Below are 19481 nucleotides of genomic sequence, written 5' to 3' on the forward strand. Positions count from 1 at the left end.
CTTTACCATTAGTTCATTCTCAACACAGTCACATACCCGTTTATAAAAGGGTGTGCACACGTATGCAGTTAGGGTGGGTTTATTTATTTATTTTTCTCTCTCAAATGTGTCACTTTGGTTTTCAGTGGCATTGCATAGGCTGTCATTTTTACATGAATGGAGCAAAAGTTATAATTTGATTTATCTATGTTTAATTTTTTACATCACACAACCAGTTGTTTTAATGGCGTGGAGACATTTTTAATTCCTCTGTAATAATGTTATCATCATGATTTTAATATTTACATTTTTTGTATTCTCTAGCACCAAGAGGAAAGCGAGGCTGGAAAACCTTTTATGCTGTTCTCAAAGGCATGATCCTCTATTTGCAGAAGGTTTGTTTTTCCACTCTTTCATTGTCCCCTCCCCGCACTGCATATTAATCAAATTTCCATCATTACCCGCTAACATGATCAATAATAATTCAATTTCTCCTCCTGGGAGACTCGGATGCTGAGAGGTAATCACATTCACACGTTTATTTCGGGTCTGACAAACCTTTTCAGAGCCCATCAAAGAAAGAAGTGTCCCAGCACCACACATTCTCCAGTACAATAGTTTATTTATGTGCTCCATTTCATCTTGCATTAGTTAGCTGTGCAGTGATGTAGAAGTCACAGGCGTGAGACAATGGCGTGAAATGTCTACCTGTGCATATATTAGTGCTGGTGACTGACTGTCCCCGCAGCCTCAGGTTTGCAAGGCTTTATCAGCTAATGATGTTCAGCAATCATAGCGAACGACTCTCATCAGAGGAGCAGGAGATGTGCTGCTGGATGGCTTCCTCATTATCATTTCATTCAGGCCCTTTACTGTGGAGGAAATAATATGCTTAGAAAGATTATACTTGTAATGGCTTCCTTTTGTTTGTGGCTGCTTCTATATAGGAAAGTATATTTGATTCTACTCCAAACCAGTTTGAGCAAAACTTTGTTTCAAGCAAGTAAACGAAAAAGAGGTTAAAAAAATGCACTCCCCCTTCCTACATCACTTCCTGTTTAAAATGGCTGTCTGCAGGAAATGCAAAACATGCAATTCATCCTGTTAGTCCATTGTGTAACAATATTATATTCTGTCTCTGTAACTTTATGGCTCCAACATCCTGGTCCCATATCATTAACAATAAGTGCTTTTGAAGTAAGGGATCGAATATTCAGCAACCCGAGCTTTATAATTTGTTCATTTGTATTATTGCTGTTTTTTATTTGTTGAACATCAATTAAATTATTACCCTTAAATGGGTTTGGGATCTCTTTTCAACAGGTCAGGTCTGCCCCAAAAACTTTTCCAATCATCTATGAATTCTGTATTATTTTGCGGACACCACTTAGACAGCCAGCCATTGAGTGAACACAATTTACTAAGTATCTCATCACAACGGCGAACAGGAGTAAAGTGTATTTTTAGTTTGAAGTTCTTCAAATACATAGTGCTTACACAAACACTCACTCATACACACACTTGCGCACGCACACACACTTGCACTCACAAACACACTCACACACGCTTGCGCACACACACACACACACACTGTAACACACTCATACTCTCACACACACGCTCACTCACACTCATACGCTCCACTCACACTCACACACACAAACACACACTCATACTATCACACAAAACACTCACTCGCACACACTCATACGCTCGCACACAAGCACTCTCACACACGCTCACTCACACGCTCGCTCGCATGCACTCTCACACAAACACACACACACACACATCTACTGAATCTGTAAGGTACTGTAATCTGAAGCAGTCTAGTGTAATTCCTCAGTTCCCTGTGCTGATCCGTTGTTCAACGTTGTCGTGTGTGTGTGTGTGTGTGCCTCTGCAGGACGAGTATAAGCCGGAGAAGGCCCTGTCGGAGGACGATCTGAAGAACGCCATCAGCGTGCATCACGCTCTCGCCATCAAGGCCATGGACTACGAGAAGAAGCCCAATGTGCTGAAGCTCAAGACGGCTGACTGGAGAGTGTTCCTCTTCCAGGCCCAGTAAGATCCGCTCGCAGACACCAGCACTTCTACACTGAAACACTGCAAACTCAACCACAAATCTAATTTCATGCTTCAGTTCAAGCTCAATTAAGCCTCGTTTATCTCTTCCATTGGTCTGCCCGCAGGCCTTTTATTCCTGCGTGAGGCTGACTGTGAGTTTGCACAACTGTCGCATGGCCTTCCTCAAGTGAACATGTGAAATCTCTTCTCTGCAGGAGCCCTGAGGAAATGGAGTCCTGGATTGGAATAATAAACTCAGTGGCGGCCATGTTTTCGGCCCCGTCCTTCCCCGCTGCCATTGGCTCTCAGAAGAAGTTCAGCCGCCCGCTGCTGCCGGCCACCACCACACGCATGTCTCAGGTGTGTTCACAGGAGAGGAAAGCCGGTGCACACTGCGATTTATTATAGTCCTTTACGATTGTTGCTTGTCAGACTGTACGAACATGATCATCACTGTAAGTCATGTCACACTGTAAGATCTCAGTTGTCATTAATGTCAGACTGTACAACAGTTAAGACACGTTAAACACAGACGCACACAAGCAAACTCATCTGGAGTTTTACATTATTAGTCAATGACGTGTTCAGTGATTGTGAGCTGCATTATACGCGGGATTGAAACGGTGGCTACAAAGAAATCTCTTGAAAAACAAGGACACTGCAGGACTGTGAGTCGAATCTTCTGACACTGCCAGAATTGTCAGAGGTAAAATGTGATCACAACGGTCATTAATTGGCTGAACATGTCAAACTAACAATCAAAGACTTCAGATTTTAGCCTAGGATCAGAGGATTCTTTTAGGCTTTGCTAAATAGTCTCAGACGGCCAAACCGTGGCCAGAATCTCACAGTGTGCACCAGCTTGAGGCGCCGCTGACGGGACGAGCTGAGGTCTGGGATAACTGGTGATGGTTTGATGTGTCTGTTGTGTTTCAGGAAGAGCAGCTCAAGTCGCACGAGGCCAAGCTGAAGCACGTCTCCACAGAGTTAGCCGAGCACAGATCCTACCCGCCAGATAAGAAGGTCAAAGCCAAAGAGATCGATGAGTACCGCTTGAAGGAGCACTACCTAGAGTTTGAGGTAGGCGGCCTTGCCTTTTTATGATCAAGAGACACAATCAAGCATCTCAGGTTTACCTTGGCCGTATTTTCCACTCGCATTCATAGTCTTTGACGTTTCCTCATCTAGACTGTCAGGGATGAACTCGCCCAGAATTTATGGAAATGTGTTTACTGAAGCCGTTTCATTTTCTGGCTGAGATTGATAGTTAAGGTCAGAGGAGGAGAATCAAACTGTGCTCTTATCAGAGAGGCTGCGCTTTAAACTTTAAACAAGATGCTGTGTAAATACTTGTTCATATTTAATGAATTCAAATCAGCGCTTTTTGATGTACCTTAATCATTTGATGTAGTCTTAAAGCATAAATAATAATTAATATTGTAACAATTTTGTTTAAAACATCTCCAAAAATCAAATAATCTTTGAAGTCTGTTGATACACAGTTGTTGTGTTGACAGTGTACACCATTCATTCCTGTTATCAAAGATGTTTTTGATCAAAATCATCAAACAAATATTTTCTACCGAGAAGCAGCTAAGTCAATGGGAACCAAAATTGTTTGTTTACCAACATTCATCTTCTTTCAACATTCTTCAGACATCTTCTTTGAAGAAAGAAAGCCATGCAGGTTTGGAACGACATGAGGCAGAGTAAATGATGACAATGTTCATTTTAGTGTGAACTATCGAGCTGCGTTGAGTGAGTCAGTTGAACAGATGGATAATGGCTCGTCATCAAGCGCAGGGGGTGCAATGTGTGCCATAAATAATACAACACTGAGACACAAATAACACAAATATATACACATGTAGATTATACACTCTATTATGGTTAACCCAGTGGAATGATGTAATTGGTTAAAGTGAACTCAGTTTTATTAGTTCTCTGGTAATGCAGTGTATTAACCCTTCCTAATAACAAACTGGACCAATCACACACCGATGCAACACACATCCACTCTGATGGGCTTTCAGCCACAGTTAATAAAAGAAACACCTCTGTGGGAAGAAATAAACCCTTTAAAGTCCTTTGGCCAGGCATCAGGATCAATATCCAGTCCGTGTGTTTTACAGTTGAAGGGTAAAAGACCCTCCTGAACGTGGATCTTTAATGAATCGCTCCTTTTAACTGCCAGGACCACCCTGAGAAATATATCCCATAATCAGAATGATATGAGATTTATTTCGTACTTTTGTAAGTTAATGTTTATTACACTGTATTAGAGTTTAGCTCCGTTCCAGACATTAGTGATTGGTGTGTTTAGGCCACATCTTTATGTGCACCTTCAACACAACAGCTGTTTAAGACCGCAGGCTTTGGGCAAACTCTTTGCAGCATCGCATATATCCTTCCCAGATAAGCCAATCCCAGAATGCACTGCAACAAGCTCAGTGAATAAAATGAATTCCAAATGGTAGAAACTGAGGAAAATTATAATAGATTTATTATAACTAGATTTCATTCAGTACAGAAAACGATCAACAGAGAATAGTCCCACGTTACAAAGTTTACCCAGTGTGCATTTTTGTGCTAGAAAAGCAACATGCTGCTGAAATCAAATGTGAGGAGTGCTGTGTGTGTGCTCTGAGCAAGACACCAAAACATCTGCGATTTCACCATACTTCCCCAACATGTGTCCACAGTACATTAAATTGTTTTCTAATACAGGTTTCTGAAATGTTATGTTATATGCAAAATGAGCATTGTTAAATTACATTTGCATACATTTCCAAAGACAGAAATCTAAACATATTTTATAAAGTTCAAAATTCTTGTTTCGTTTTGTTGACACGCTAAAGTCAAAGGTTTTTACAGGGGGGATTTAGGATCTCTTTTAACATAAATTAAAAAATGCTGTCAACAGCCAGAAAAAATATACATTTTCACCAGGTTTTTAGGAATAAAATATATAACATATTTAATCAGGCAAATTATACATGAACAAACCCCTCTGTGAAACCCTTCAGATCACAGATAAGGAATACAACTGTAAAGTCTGGTGTTTGCTAGAGCTGCTGAAGTCGATATTTCAGACTTTCTGAAAATGCCTTCTAAGATATGTATTGTAATTGAAATCTACAGACGTAATAGATGAAGTGTAATGAAATAGACACTTAAATGTGTGTTTTGGATATTCTCTATCCACTAGTCTGAAAGAAGACTTGTTATGGAAGCAAAATAGCTCCAGTGCATGAAAAAACAGTGGTCTTGCCTTAAACAAGTAGTTCACTTCAGAATTAAGTTTTCCTGATGATTTTCTCTCCCCAATGTCATCCAAGATATTCATGTCTTTCTTTCTTCAGTCGAAAAGAAATGAAGGTTTTTGAGGAAAACATTCCAGGATGTTTCTCCATATAGTGTCTTCAATGGGGTCCAACGCGTCGAAGGTCCAAATGTGAGTTTCAGTGCAGCTTCAAAGTCTCGACACGATCCAGCCGAGGAATAAGAGTCTTATCTAGACAAACCATTTTCTAAACAAAATAAACCATTATATACTTTTTAACCACAAATGCTCGTCTTGCACTAGCTGTACACATTACGTAATTACGTTGAGACCCAGTGTTTACAAACCGAATGTGCAAAGACTAAGTCAAACGCCATTTATAACGTGAAAAAAGGTAAAACAACGATGTTGGGCGATTTTGAAGTTGGAGTTTTTCGCCCTACATTTTTTAACCGGAACACGCGTGACCTTTCAACGTGATCACAGCTAGTGCAAGACCAGCATTTGTGGATAAAAAGTATATAATGGTTTATTTTGTTTAGAAAATGTCCGCTGGTTTGTCTAGATAAGAATCTTATTCCTCGGCTGGATCGTGTCGAGACTTTGAAGCTGCACTGAAACTCACATTTGGACCTTCGACCCGTTGGACACCATTGAAGTCACTATATGGAGAAACATCCTGAAATGTTTTCCTCAAAAACCTTCATTTCTTTTTGACTGAAGAAAGAAAGACATAAACATCTTGGATGACGTGGGAGAGAGTAAATTATCAGAATTTTAATTCTGAAGTGAACTACTCCTTTAGACGAGTGAGTCGCGAGGGACGTCTTCAAAGGTTCAGTATCTGTCCGAGTCACAGCCAGGGTTCAGAGCTGAGCCGTTGTTGGAGCTGATGACATGATAATGGAGTCTAATGGGTTTTCTGATTCCTCTCTGAAGGAGAACCGTTACGAGATGTACGTGAAGCTTCTGAAGGAGGGTGTGAAGGAGATCCTGACGGCCCGGGACGGGGACCCAGCGCTGAAGAAGTCCCAGTCCAGCCCTTCTCTCAACCAAGAGTCTCAGCCGGCCAGCGCCAAGGTCAAGCGCAACACATCCGAGCGCAAGGACTACCGGCCCGAAACGCCCAAGCTCACATAGGCGGCCTTCTGCTTCCTCACGGAGAGCCATTGTATATCACGCGTGACTGTATTTTGATGTAATTTATTTACCTGCCGACAGTTGTATCGGGTAACATTTGTGTAAAATGTAAATTGATCAATTGATTGGAAGTTGTAAATCTCGGTGTCTCCCTTGACCAGCTGGTGCTTGTGGAGCAAATAGTGTGGTTTTCTTTTTATTTGTTAGCGTGTAAAGATTTCATGGTCGCATTTTATTTTACAGTACGAGTGCGAACACAAGCGTAGTATTAGGTAACTACATGGGTTAAGGTTAGTTTCAGGGTTAGCATCTATAGTTACTATAGTACGTGCATGCAGAGCGGGACTGTAAAATAAAGTGCTACCGGTGTCGTTCAGAGAACGTGACTCTCTTGATTGTGCTGTCCCCTAATTTGCTTTTCTTTCAAGAGAAGTATTTTCTTGGAAACGTCCACATACATACATATGCTAGGCGGTAGATATAGTCTCACTCGGAGCGTTAGCTGTTATTTTAGCATACAAACAAGCGGCGGATATAAACCGACAGCGGTGGCCTGATGTGACGCGAGAAGAGTTTCAGGATTTCGGCGCATGGTTATGAAACCGAATTTGTGACGAAAGCCTCCCGCTGTCGTCGCTGATATATCCACTACCGACATACTAACCACCTACTAACAAACCACCAGACTCTCAGTATAATATCTGCTCACACTTATCGTTAATGGATTGTACCAGCATGTCGCAGCAAAGGACCGAAACTCTACATAGATTATTTTCTAATGATGATTTGGAGGGACTTGCTGAGTGGCGGCGTCTCAGACTGCGAGATGATGTTGATCTTCACATCAACAACTGTGCAGTTTGTGCCATTTATTTTTTTATCTGTTTGTTGAAGTAAAGAGTATACTTCTGCTTTTTCAGTAGTGTAAATGCCAATGCTCCTTTTCTGTATTTTATAATCTTATATATTTGAATTTTTAATTCTCAGTTGAGAGCATTATTGTTGTAAAGATGACAGTAGTATTTATAGTGCACTTTATCAGTTCTTTTGACTCTTTTAGAGAGCTTTATAAAGGGTAGTGATATGTTACTTCATTATATCGCAGGTTTTTCAAGCATAACCAAATCGCTGGTTGATTTTATTGAAGGTACACAGCCGAAGGTACATTTTCACTCGTGTAAAGTTGTGTGTGTTTGTCTGTGCTTGTGTATTTTTGCTGTCATGTTTAGGTTGTTCAAAGACACGTTTTCTAGAAGAGTTTAGAGCATTTAGGTTTGAAACCGTTGCTTTACGTGATGCTGATCTTGAATTTTACGATGTCATTTTCATTACAGACAGAACTGACGTGAACACTATATGAACGTGTTTATTACACACCAACAGCGACCGTCAATGCCGGATCTATTCACTTGTTTGAACTTTTAAGGGTTTAAAAGGAATCTACATGGAAAGCTATTCACATTACAGATATTAGTCCCTGCCGTCTATAATGACATTTGTTTACTTGAAATGTTTTTAAGGACACTTTATTTTTGTTCGAATTTGACAGATAGAAAGGATTCGTTCATATCTACTTTGTGTTTTTGTCATTACTAGCTCTTTCAACAGACTTTATATTGTTGCTCACACAGAAGCACTTAGACAATGTTTATTTTTTATTTATTTGTTGCTGTTTAGAACAAAAAAATGCAATTACTTTTGAGCAGTATATACACAGATAGTAATGAATGCTACAGAACTGTCATCGGGATGAGTGGTGATATATATGAAGAGATGGACTCTTCCTCTCATGTGTTAGTCTGTGTTATGTTGACTGGTGTTCACCGCTTCTCCAGACCAAACAGTTTTCTGTGAGCTGTGACTCTGGCACTAACCCTTTAACAGTGCACGTTGTACACAGATTTAGTCCTTTTAAATAGTTTGTTCATATTTTACATAGGATGAGGAGAACAATACAAGAAAATCAGAAAAAGGGTTAACAAAGAGATGGTGGCATGCAAGTGCACTGTAGGGTTTCAAAATAACAATAACAACGCAAATGAAAAACCGCATAAAGTGTGACTTGCGTGCAGTGAAGCAGTGAAGAGGTTTGCAATGAAAAGTGGAATATCTTTCTTTCTTAATGACAATATTTTGACTGGAATACTCCTTTTTATCTCCTGGGTGCAAATGCTCATGTTTACCATGATGTTGATTTTTCCAGGGATGTCATCTTTGTCCGTTTACTCTGTATCAAACCCTGTAATGTATGATCTCCTCTCAAAATGCAATTGTGTGAGTATTGAAGGAGAGCTGCTGGTTTTAATGCGCCTTAGCCATCAGTTGGGCCGATTGGTGTCCAAACTCAGATAGAGTGAAATACCTTTTTTAGCTGTGATCCTGTACCACTCCTTTCAATCTGTAAATGTTGTTAAATATGCCTGTTGCCCTGTGTTCAGAAGACTGGATGTGTTGGTTGTGGTCTCTCGGCATGCGTGTCTTACGCCTGCCCACTAAGATCAGGGACACAATGTTGGCTTCAGTGAATAAAATACTGTATTTAATCGTTCATTGCATCTGCACTCATTTGTCATTTAGTATATGTGGGACAAATTGATTCAAGCTTAATATAAACCAATTTCCTCAAATAACAGTTAGCCTGCTTATTGTAAGTCAACACATATTGAATTAGCAGGCGTTGTGTATAAATGCAAATGAAAACCTTGACCAGCAACTATACATTACTTAAAGCTATTGTATTCGTCAGGATATTGATATAGCAACTGTTGTTGTGCTCATCTTTTCTTCTATTGTGACGTATATCCGAGTGAAACTCTTCTGGAACAAGATCAAATGTGGGCGGGGCTTGATTTTGTCTGTGGGGAAATGATTGGATGATTTGATGGTTGTGGTTTGGATGTCATGTGAGTGACAGGTTATTGCTCCGCCCTCGTCATCAGAGAAGAGAAGAGATGCTGCAAGTGGAAGGTATTCTGATTCAAGATTACGAGCCACTTGAAAAAAAAAAAACTGCAATATTCCATAAAAAAAAGTTTTGTTGACTATATAATTGTCATTCATAATGTTCTTGTCGTCTGAGTGGACATTTCTCTGAGTGACGGAGAAAACATGCAATCTGAGGTAAAATTAAATTGTGAAATTGTCTGAGGTGAAATAAACATTACATAAAAGTAACATTAACATGACAGAAGTTTGAAGATAGCCAAACATACATTAAAGCAAAACATATATGTGCACTATTAAGTTTATTTTAATAAAGTTTGTGAGGAGCGTGTTCAGATAATCCAGCCAATCAGCTCTAAGGAAGCCTGTAAATCGCCGTCTCTCACCTCTGTTCCTCGACAGTTTTCCGGCATTCGGCCCCGCTCATCATGTCCCAGATCCAGCTCTTCCAGTCCGATGAAGGATCTTTGGTCTCTGAGGAATCTCCTCTGCGATCCAGTGGCCCGAGGAGCGAGGGCGCCAGCCTACCCGAGCGGTCCCGAACCTCAAGACATCAGGTCTCCCCCGCCAGCGAGACATCACTGTCTTCCTTCATGTCTTCTTCTACCATGTCTTCTAGAAATGGACAGTTAAAGCACTTAGACAAGCTCTGATCAATTCAGACATCCAGTTCTCATGCACCGTACAGTACTGTCTCTCTACGGTGTTTACCCTTCCCCCAAAGCCCTCTAAACGGCCAGTCAAGTCATCTTCATTTATATTGCGCTTTTAACAATATAGACTGTTTCAAAGCAGCTTTACAGTGATAAGAGGAAATTACAGTAACAGATTGTTTGGCTTTACAGCAGCTCTAGAATAAAGTTAAAGTTTAAAGTCCAGCTAAAGTTAGCTTTGATTGATTCACTTCCGTTGCAAAGATCATTAGTTGTTAACTTAGGGGCCGCTAACATGACACCGTTTCCAGACTTTTCCCTTATATTAGTTCATTTCTTATCTGAATAGTGGCAAAGGCCTCCAAGCTGGATCCATCAAAGGCCTATCTGAGCTGAATCCAGTTTTTTCATGAATTAATTTACAGTGAACCCTCTTCCTCAATAAGCTTTAAAGATATCCAGATAACCCACCCTGCCTGCGCAGACACTAGACAACCCTCAACCCAGAGGTGGACAGCATCAATGTACATTTACTTGTAAAAGTACACTTTTTGAGTATCTGTACTTTACTTGAGTATTATTTTTTTCTGGAAACTTTTTACTCTAACTTCACTACATTTGAAAGACAAATATCGTACTTTTTACTCCACTACATTTCTGCCAAGGTCTTGAGTAGAGAGTAACGTCAGTCAGGGGATGATTTTGGTTGGAAATGAAAGTCAGATTGACGTCCCGACTGATGTTGGTTTCTGACGTCAATCCAAATTTAATTTTCAACCACAATACGTCTGTCCAACGTTGGAGATTAATGTCAATCTGACATTGGATTCTGACATCAACCTGATTTTCATTTTCAACGCATTTTCATAATCGATTAGTATTTACAATGTCGACGAGCTGTTTAATCGACTAGTCTTGCACACCCTACTTCAAGAGCCTTCAAGAACACTGTTATCTGCTTACATAAGCCATGTTTCTGTCAAGAACATAAATGCTGTTTGTCCTCGGATAAGACACCAGCTTTAGGAGCGAGAGGCGGGTTACACTCATCAACAGCTGTGACTGGGAAACACTTCGTAACCAGTGCCTTCACATGCACTGGAAATGAATGTAATGGAGCCCGATTGCTTTAATGAAGGTGGTGAGGCTGATACACAACACAGGTTGGACACTCAAATGGATAATGTAAGGATTTTCAGGAGAAACAGAACATTAACTGGCCTGGCCATGTGTCTGGGAAAACAAGCGCAGAACTAACTGCAGCTCATCCTCTACATATCCATCAAGAGAATGATATCAAACGTGTGCAAACACATTTAAATGCATGGCTGATAGTTCAACCCTTCAGCATCATGTTTGGAGCAATGCCCGGGTAATGTGGAAGTGTTTTGTGATGTGGAAAAGGTTAGAGTTAATAGTGAACTTTAGACTATGAGGATGGTCTGACAGCGCTAGATCACACTCTCCTCACAGGATCACCTTCGTCCTTCACACATATCACACACACAAGCTGGATAAAAGAATAAAAGGTTTATCGTTTATGATCACCAAACTACAGTCATAACCTGCAAAAATTGACATTCACTCCAGATTCTCTCATCAGATATCTCCATTTATACCTTCACTTTGCACCATTTTTATTAAATGATTTTTCTTGGACCATTAAATGCCAAGCAAAAACAGAGGACAGCAATACTGTGGATATAACCAGAGAAATGTAGCAGTCACATAAACAAGGGTGACATGAATAGATTTATTCATAGTAATTATTGACCACGAGGAGTAATCAAGTCATGTCACTTTTATTTGTATTACGCTTTTCACAATACACATTGTTTCAGCTTTACAGAAAGATTGTGATTATTATTCTTGAATGCCATTGAGCCGTTTGGAGCGGGGCAATTTAAACAATCCAGCAGTTTAGAGTTGCTGTATAGTAAATATCACTTTATGTGAGTATGTATGCGGATAAAGCTGAATATATAATTATATTAGTTGCAAGTTGGAGTTATTGACTGTGCAGTGATATGGAGGATCTTGAAATCTGATTTTAGTGGTGTAAAAACCTAAATACTATTTGTTTTTCTGTATCACTGCTACAGTTAAATGAGGCATACTGTATTTACAATGACATGGTTTAAGATATTGGTTATAACGCCTGTCCATAAGCAGATTAACTGAAAAGTTCATTGAAAGTCATGCCTAAATACTTACACCTAGAATATAATACAAAATATCTTCAGTTGGATTGATGTTCTTTTTATTTATTTGCATTTGTGTAACCAATTTACATCAAAACTCTCCTTTTAACATCACCCTCTTTTCACATATTGAACATTTCATATTTATAAAAGGAAAATATGAATGATCTTAAATGCTGTAAGACTTTTGTCATGTAGTTTGTTGTACAGCTAGCTGGTTCAGTTCAGTTTTAGTTTAGCTTAGTCCATTTTTCTGTGGTAGTTACATTTTTTCAGTAGCTTTCCCAGCTCTGGACTGAGAAGAGGTGGAGTGGGTGAAGAAGAAGTGAGGGAATAGGAGGAACAGATGAAGAAGAGAGAGGGAAGATATGGGAGAAAATAGGAGAGGATTAGGGTGAACAAGTGGAATATCATTGATCTGACAAACTAAGGGGCCGTTCACACAGAACGCCTTTTCCCATTCCACTGCACTATCACCCATTCCACTGCACTATTCCCCATTCCACTGCACTATTCCCCATTCCACTGCACTATCTCCCATTCCACTGCACTATTTCCCATTCCACTGCACTATCTCCCATTCCACTGCACTATTCCCATTCCACTGCACTATTCCCCTAGCCTGACTGTCAGACTTCGTACTTCCGCTCAATTTCAGTTCGCTTCTGTACTCAGTCTGAGATAGCGACCGTTTTCCTCCGTCCTGAAAACAGCCGGCCAATCAACGAACAGAGGGCGAGCTGAGAGCCGTGACGTAGACGCTGATTGTACCATGGATGCGTAAATTTACTTCACATAATTTGCAAAAGTCGTTCACAGCCATGGTTTTGTTTTCGTATCATGTTTACAGTGGAAGTTAGATGCGGCTGAGCCTGCGCATAACACACGCCATAACCAAACGTTATGTGATTGGCTTACAGGTAACCAATGATTTTAAACTTCATACCAGCCCCCCCCCCCCCCCCCCCCCCCCCCCCCCGCGAGACAGAAACCGCTTTTCAATTATGCCATGCCAGACTCTGTCTACGAAGCAAAGCGAAGTAGCAGAGTTTGGTATTACCAGGCTACTATTCCCCATTCAACTGCACTATTCCCCATTCCACTGCACTATTCCCCTTTCCACTGCACTATTCCCCATTCCTCATTCCACTGCACTATTCCCCTTTCCACTGCACTATTCCCCTTTCCACTGCACTATTCCCCATTCCTCATTCCACTGCACTATTCCCCATTCCACTGCACTATTCCCCTTTCCACTGCACTATTCCCCATTCCTCATTCCACTGCACTATTCCCCATTCCACTGCACTATTTCCCTTTCCACTGCACTATTCCCCATTCCACTGCACTATTTCCCTTTCCACTGCACTATTCCCCATTCCACTGCACTATTACCCATTACCCATTCCACTGCACTATTCCCCATTCCCCATTCCACTGCACTATTACCCATTCCACTGCACTATTCCCCATTCCCCATTCCACTGCACTATTTCCCTTTCCACTGCACTATTTCCCATTCCACTGCACTATTCCCCATTCCACTGCACTATTACCCATTCCCCATTCCACTGCACTATTCCCCATTCCCCATTCCACTGCACTATTCCCCATTCCACTGCACTATTACCCATTCCACTGCACTATTCCCCATTCCCCATTCCACTGCACTATTCCCCATTCCCCATTCCACTGCACTATTTCCCTTTCCACTGCACTATTTCCCATTCCACTGCACTATTCCCCATTCCACTGCACTATTACCCATTCCCCATTCCACTGCACTATTCCCCATTCCCCATTCCACTGCACTATTCCCCATTCCACTGCACTATTACCCATTCCACTGCACTATTCCCCATTCCCCATTCCACTGCACTATTCCCCATTCCCCATTCCCCATTCCACTGCACTATTTCCCTTTCCAGTGCACTATTTCCCTTTCCACTGCTTCCCTTTCCACTGCACTATTTCCCTTTCCACTGCACTATTTCCCATTCCACTGCACTATTCCCCATTCCACTGCACTATTACCAATTCCACTGCACTATTCCCCATTCCCCTTTCCACTGCACTATTAGCCATTCCCCATTCCACTGCACTATTCCCCATTCCCCTTTCCACTGCACTATTCCCATTCCACTGCACTATTCCCATTCCACTGCACTATTCCCCATTCCTCTTCACTATTTCCCACTGCACTATTCCCCATTCCCCTGCACTATTTCCCACTGCACTATTCCCCATTCCCCTGCACTATTTCCCTTTCCACTGCACTATTTCCCTTTCCACTGCACTATTCCCCATTCCCCATTCCACTGCACTATTCCCCATTCCACTGCACTATTCCCCATCCCACTGCACTATTCCCATTCCACTGCACTATTCCCCATTCCACTGCACTATTTCCCTTTCCACTGCACTATTTCCCTTTCCACTGCACTAGTTCCCTTTCCACTGCACTATTTCCCATTCCACTGCACTATTCCCCATTCCACTGCACTATTTCCCTTTCCACTGCACTATTTCCCATTCCACTGCACTATTTCCCATTCCACTGCACTATTTCCCTTTCCACTGCACTATTTCCCTTTCCACTGCACTATTTCCCATTCCACTGCACTATTTCCCATTCCACTGCACTATTCCCCATTCCACTGCACTATTTCCCTTTCCACTGCACTATTCCCCATTCCACTGCACTATTTCCCTTTCCACTGCACTATTTCCCTTTCCACTGCACTATTTCCCATTCCACTGCACTATTTCCCTTTCCACTGCACTATTTCCCTTTCCACTGCACTATTTCCCATTCCACTGCACTATTTCCCATTCCACTGCAATATTCCCCATTCCACTGCACTATTTCCCTTTCCACTGTATTATTTCCCTTTCCACTGCACTATTTCCCTGTATTTTTCTATGTAAACACACGCTAGATGGACGTGTTTGACTATTGCACCATTGGTCTTTTGCTGCTGTGTCTGAAATCACCCTCTATACCCTCATTCACTGTTCCCTACATTACTCCACTAATAATGTCCACTTGAAGGAGTTGATAAAAAATGAGTCAGTGAATTCAGACTGCTGATTTTGCATAGTTTGTGCTGTTTAATAATCATAGCAAACTGGCAGCTCCAGTATATGAAAAGATTTATCTTGAACTCTGTCATGGAAACTAGCATCAAAGTCCCTTTAAGACAAGTCATTTCACTCGGTGGCCATCTTTGAAACGCCTCATGCAAGTGCAGCTCCTATCTCTTTGAATGAGGAAACATCAAATTGTCCAAAGCTTACGATTAAATCTCATTTTTGATATCACCAATGAAATCAGACAATAACTGTCTCATAAATTTAGTTTCTAAATGCTCTAATCATGACAGAATGACATTTTTGAGGCTGCATCTGACTGTCTCTATAGGAACCGGAGCTTTAGTGACACGATGACTTTACCAATCAGCGATTGGCTCTTATTTAGAAGGCGGGACTTATTCCACTATATTGAGCGTTGCACTCTTCCCCATTCAAAACTGATTCAAAACAATATGAGTAACACATCTTGTGTTATTCTATAGTGTTTGCTAGCATGTATAAACCATAATTAAACAATTAAGGGGCCGGTTACACAGAATGCCCTTTCCCATTCCACTGCGCTACTTTTCCATTGTTTTTCAATGTAAATACGCCCTAGACGGACATCTTTAACCATCTCTATTCTAGACCGCTTTTCCGCTCTACTAACCTGCGTCTCACTTTTTTAACAGCAAAAGTGCGTTCTTTGTGAACCGGCTCTTGCTCTCAGGAACACGTGTTTTAAGTAGAATATTTGCAACCCAGTAGCATGTTTGGTTTATACAAAATATACAGGTTTATAGTCTACTTTATTGTTAAACATGGCAGATATGTGAGCATCTTTCAGTTACAGATCATCGTTCACTGAAAACCCTCTGAATTTATCATTGGGTGTCAATAGTAAAGGTTATTCTTATGCCAAAATAGCTTGATAATCCCATTGTACACTATATTATTATTAAAGGATTTGGGTGAAGTATTATGTTAGATAAAAATGTATCACTGGCATTTCTCACAAAACCTCTGTCAAATGAATCGCACCATTAAACACCCAGAGGCGCTGAACAAAAGGTAGAAGAGGAGAAGAACTGCAACAAAAGGAAGTTCTGGATGTGAAATCTCATTGACTCTCAACATTAAACGGCACTTAGGCAGAAGCCTCGTGTGTAAGGATCCTCGTGTACCTCGTTGAATCAAGAGATTGAAATGAATCAAAGCTGTAATGTTGTCTTTGCCGTCTTTAATGGGCGAGAGAGAGTTTGATGAAAGTGCTGACTGGAAACAGTTGCTTGGAAACCTGATGTCTGAGATGCTCTTGAGATGATGGAGGAGCTAATGGACAGCAAGGACATCTGTGTGGGTTTGCTTCTCTACACACGAGCACTTTGACATTTCTGGACAGGGAAGGCACTGAATGTCTGTATGTAGTTTTCCTCAAAGTAAAGAGCGATTAAAGGGTTTCTGACCTCAGGACACAGTATTTCAGTTTCAGAATCGCATGAATGAAATCAAACTTACACATATATCTCTCAATGTGATACTTGAGTATGTCTAATGCTTTATATCAGACAAAAGGTGTCTCTGTGTACCTTCTGAAAGCGTCCCATCCCAGAGACATCTTTTGTGCCTGTTTTTCTGAGAGTGTAGTTAGGATTGTATCCACTGTAGGATTGAAGATATCTGTATTGTGTAAAGCGCTATAGGTGACTTGATTGTAATTCATGCAAAACGGGCCAATATTATAACTCAACACTCTTATGTTCTAATGATATGTGCAATGTTAGAAACTCTCCATTAAATCCAGGCAGATTTTAATGTGTGATTAATGTGTGTCAATAGCAGACATATTATCAAAGTCAAGCAGAGCGCTGGTCTTCGTGTAAGTGCCCATTGTGCTTCTCATAATTGGACTCTTATGTCTTTCTTCAGTGTATAAATCTGTGGCCACCTACACATGTTGCCACTAGCAACCAAATCCAAAACATGCATTTGCTCTAGTTATAATTAGCAGCTCTAAACTTTCCAGAGAATAACATGTTACTCTCTTTCTTGTGCTGTCTCTCAGATAACTCTTAGTTTGTTCCTTTTGTTCTCTTTCCGATCACAATGAACTTGTGTTTTCAGACTGTAATACTATATGATCCTCAGATACAGTTGTTATATGATACACACAAGAGAGTGTTGCTAACATGAGATTTGTGCTTATTTATACACACCACCGTTCAGATGTTTGGAGTCAGTATCATTTTTAATGTTTATGAAAGAACCACCAATGCTGCATTTATTTGATCAAAAATACAGTAATAATGTGAAATATTATTACAATGTAAATCAGCTGTGTTCTATGTGAATATATATTAAAGTGTAATTTATTCCTGTGATCAAAGCTGCATTTTCAGCATCATTGCTCCAGTCTTCAGTGTCACATGATCCTTCAGAAATCACTCTAATATGATGAAACATTTCTGATTATTATCGGTGTTGTGCTGCTGATTCATATTTCTGTGGAAGGATTCTCTGAAAAATAGAAAGTTGAAATGAACAGCATTAATTTTAAATTGAACTCTTTTGTAATAGTATTACAGTTGATCTGAACTGCTAAAACACTAAACCTCGTTCTCTGGACCAAAGGCCTAAACCAATCAGTCGAATACATCACTCAGGTTCAGGCGGTTAGACACCGTCTGCAGACCTCATGCACTCTTCTGCAAAACTCTGAACACATTCTCACTCACTAAAACATTAAACACAGGCAGGCAGAAGTTAAACACAATAACACACAGTTGTCATGGTTTACACACAACGACTCAAAATACTCCAACTGTACGCAATAAGCAGTTCAGGTGCACAGATGATGATATGAACATATGAGAGGAAGAGGAAGAGGAAGATGATGAGGAAGAGGATGAGGAAGAGGATGGGGAAGAGGATGAGGAAGAGGAAGAGGATGGGAAAGAGGAAGAGGATGGGGAAGAGGATGAGGAAGATGATGAGGAAGAGGAAGAGGAAGGGGATGAGGAAGATGATGAGGATGAGGAAGATGATGAGAAAGAGGATGAGGATGTGGAAGAGGAAGATGATGAGAAAGAGGATGTGGAAGAGGAAGATGATGAGGAAGGGGATGAGGAAGATGATGAGGATGAGGATGTGGAAGAGGAAGATGATGAGGAAGAGGAAGGGGATGAGGAAGATGATGAGGATGAGGAAGATGATGAGGAAGAGGAAGATGATGAGGATGTGGAAGAGGAAGATGATGAGGAAGGGGATGAGGAAGAGGAAGATGATGAGGAAGAGGGTTTTTTTAATGCAAAAAAACACACGTTACGTATTTTCCCTGTGTGTGATGAATGATCTGTAGTGTGTGTGTATTGACTGATGTGTGTATGATCTGAAAGTCAAATCCGATTGTTTGATTTTGCCAGAAGAGCTGGACAGGAATATGTTTGTCAAAAACTACACATTTATGAATTAAAGACACAATAAAATCAAACAACAGCCAGTCGTAAAATAAAAAAGACCCTCAAAAGCATTTCTATTTTGTAAAGTCTTTACGAAAAATAATGTGTGTTTGATTTGTTTGAGTGTGAAGTAGTGTGTTTGTCGTTCACTGGAGGAGAAGGATTTCTCCTCTCAAACATGAAGGAGAACAAACACTCAAAGTATTTGTGTTGTTGCCATGGCAGCTAACAGGTATGACTCACTGTTGCCCCGGTGAACTTCATCTATTAATGCAGACGTGTGTGTGTGTGTGTGTGTGTGTGTGTGTGTGTGTGTGTGTGTGTGTGTGTGTGTGTTTGAGTGAGTGAGTGAGTGTGTGTGTGTGTGTGTGTGTGTGTGTGTGTGTGTGTGTGTGTGAGTGAGTGTGTGAGTGAGTGTGTGTGTGTGTGTGTGTGTGTGTGTGTGCATCCCTCCCCCTAGTAGTTAGATTACATTTCAGACATATTATTAAAACATAAAAAAATGAAATATACATTAAAATATGGGCTATTAAACATGTATGCTTATGCCTGTCATTGAATAAATGTAACGCTGTCAGTCAAATCCTGTTCTGGGATTCTGCTTTGCCTGTCATCGGTTTCTTAATTATTCAACTAAATTGTCAAACTGTGTCAAACTGTATTCTGTGTCAACATAGAATAGTTT

General features: G+C 40.7%; 1 protein-coding gene across 7 annotated transcripts in view; it reads left to right on the forward strand.

Annotated features, from left to right (window-relative positions):
• The window catches only part of psd3l (pleckstrin and Sec7 domain containing 3, like), a 127234-nt gene extending 118217 nt beyond the window's left edge, over positions 1–9017 (forward strand). For all 7 annotated transcript variants that reach the window (XM_079862232.1, XM_079862233.1, XM_079862234.1 and 4 more), the window contains 5 exons: positions 304–374; positions 1886–2043; positions 2262–2406; positions 2983–3126; positions 6269–9017. In XM_079862232.1, coding sequence (XP_079718358.1) covers positions 304–374; positions 1886–2043; positions 2262–2406; positions 2983–3126; positions 6269–6469 — 719 coding nt within the window. In that variant the 3' untranslated portion in view covers positions 6470–9017. The remainder of the gene's footprint in view (positions 1–303; positions 375–1885; positions 2044–2261; positions 2407–2982; positions 3127–6268) is intronic.
• The last annotated feature ends 10464 nt before the right edge of the window (positions 9018–19481 follow it).

The sequence above is a fragment of the Squalius cephalus genome (genome assembly GCF_949319135.1).
Source record: "Squalius cephalus genome assembly, chromosome: 24".
Lineage (NCBI taxonomy): Eukaryota > Metazoa > Chordata > Actinopteri > Cypriniformes > Leuciscidae > Squalius > Squalius cephalus.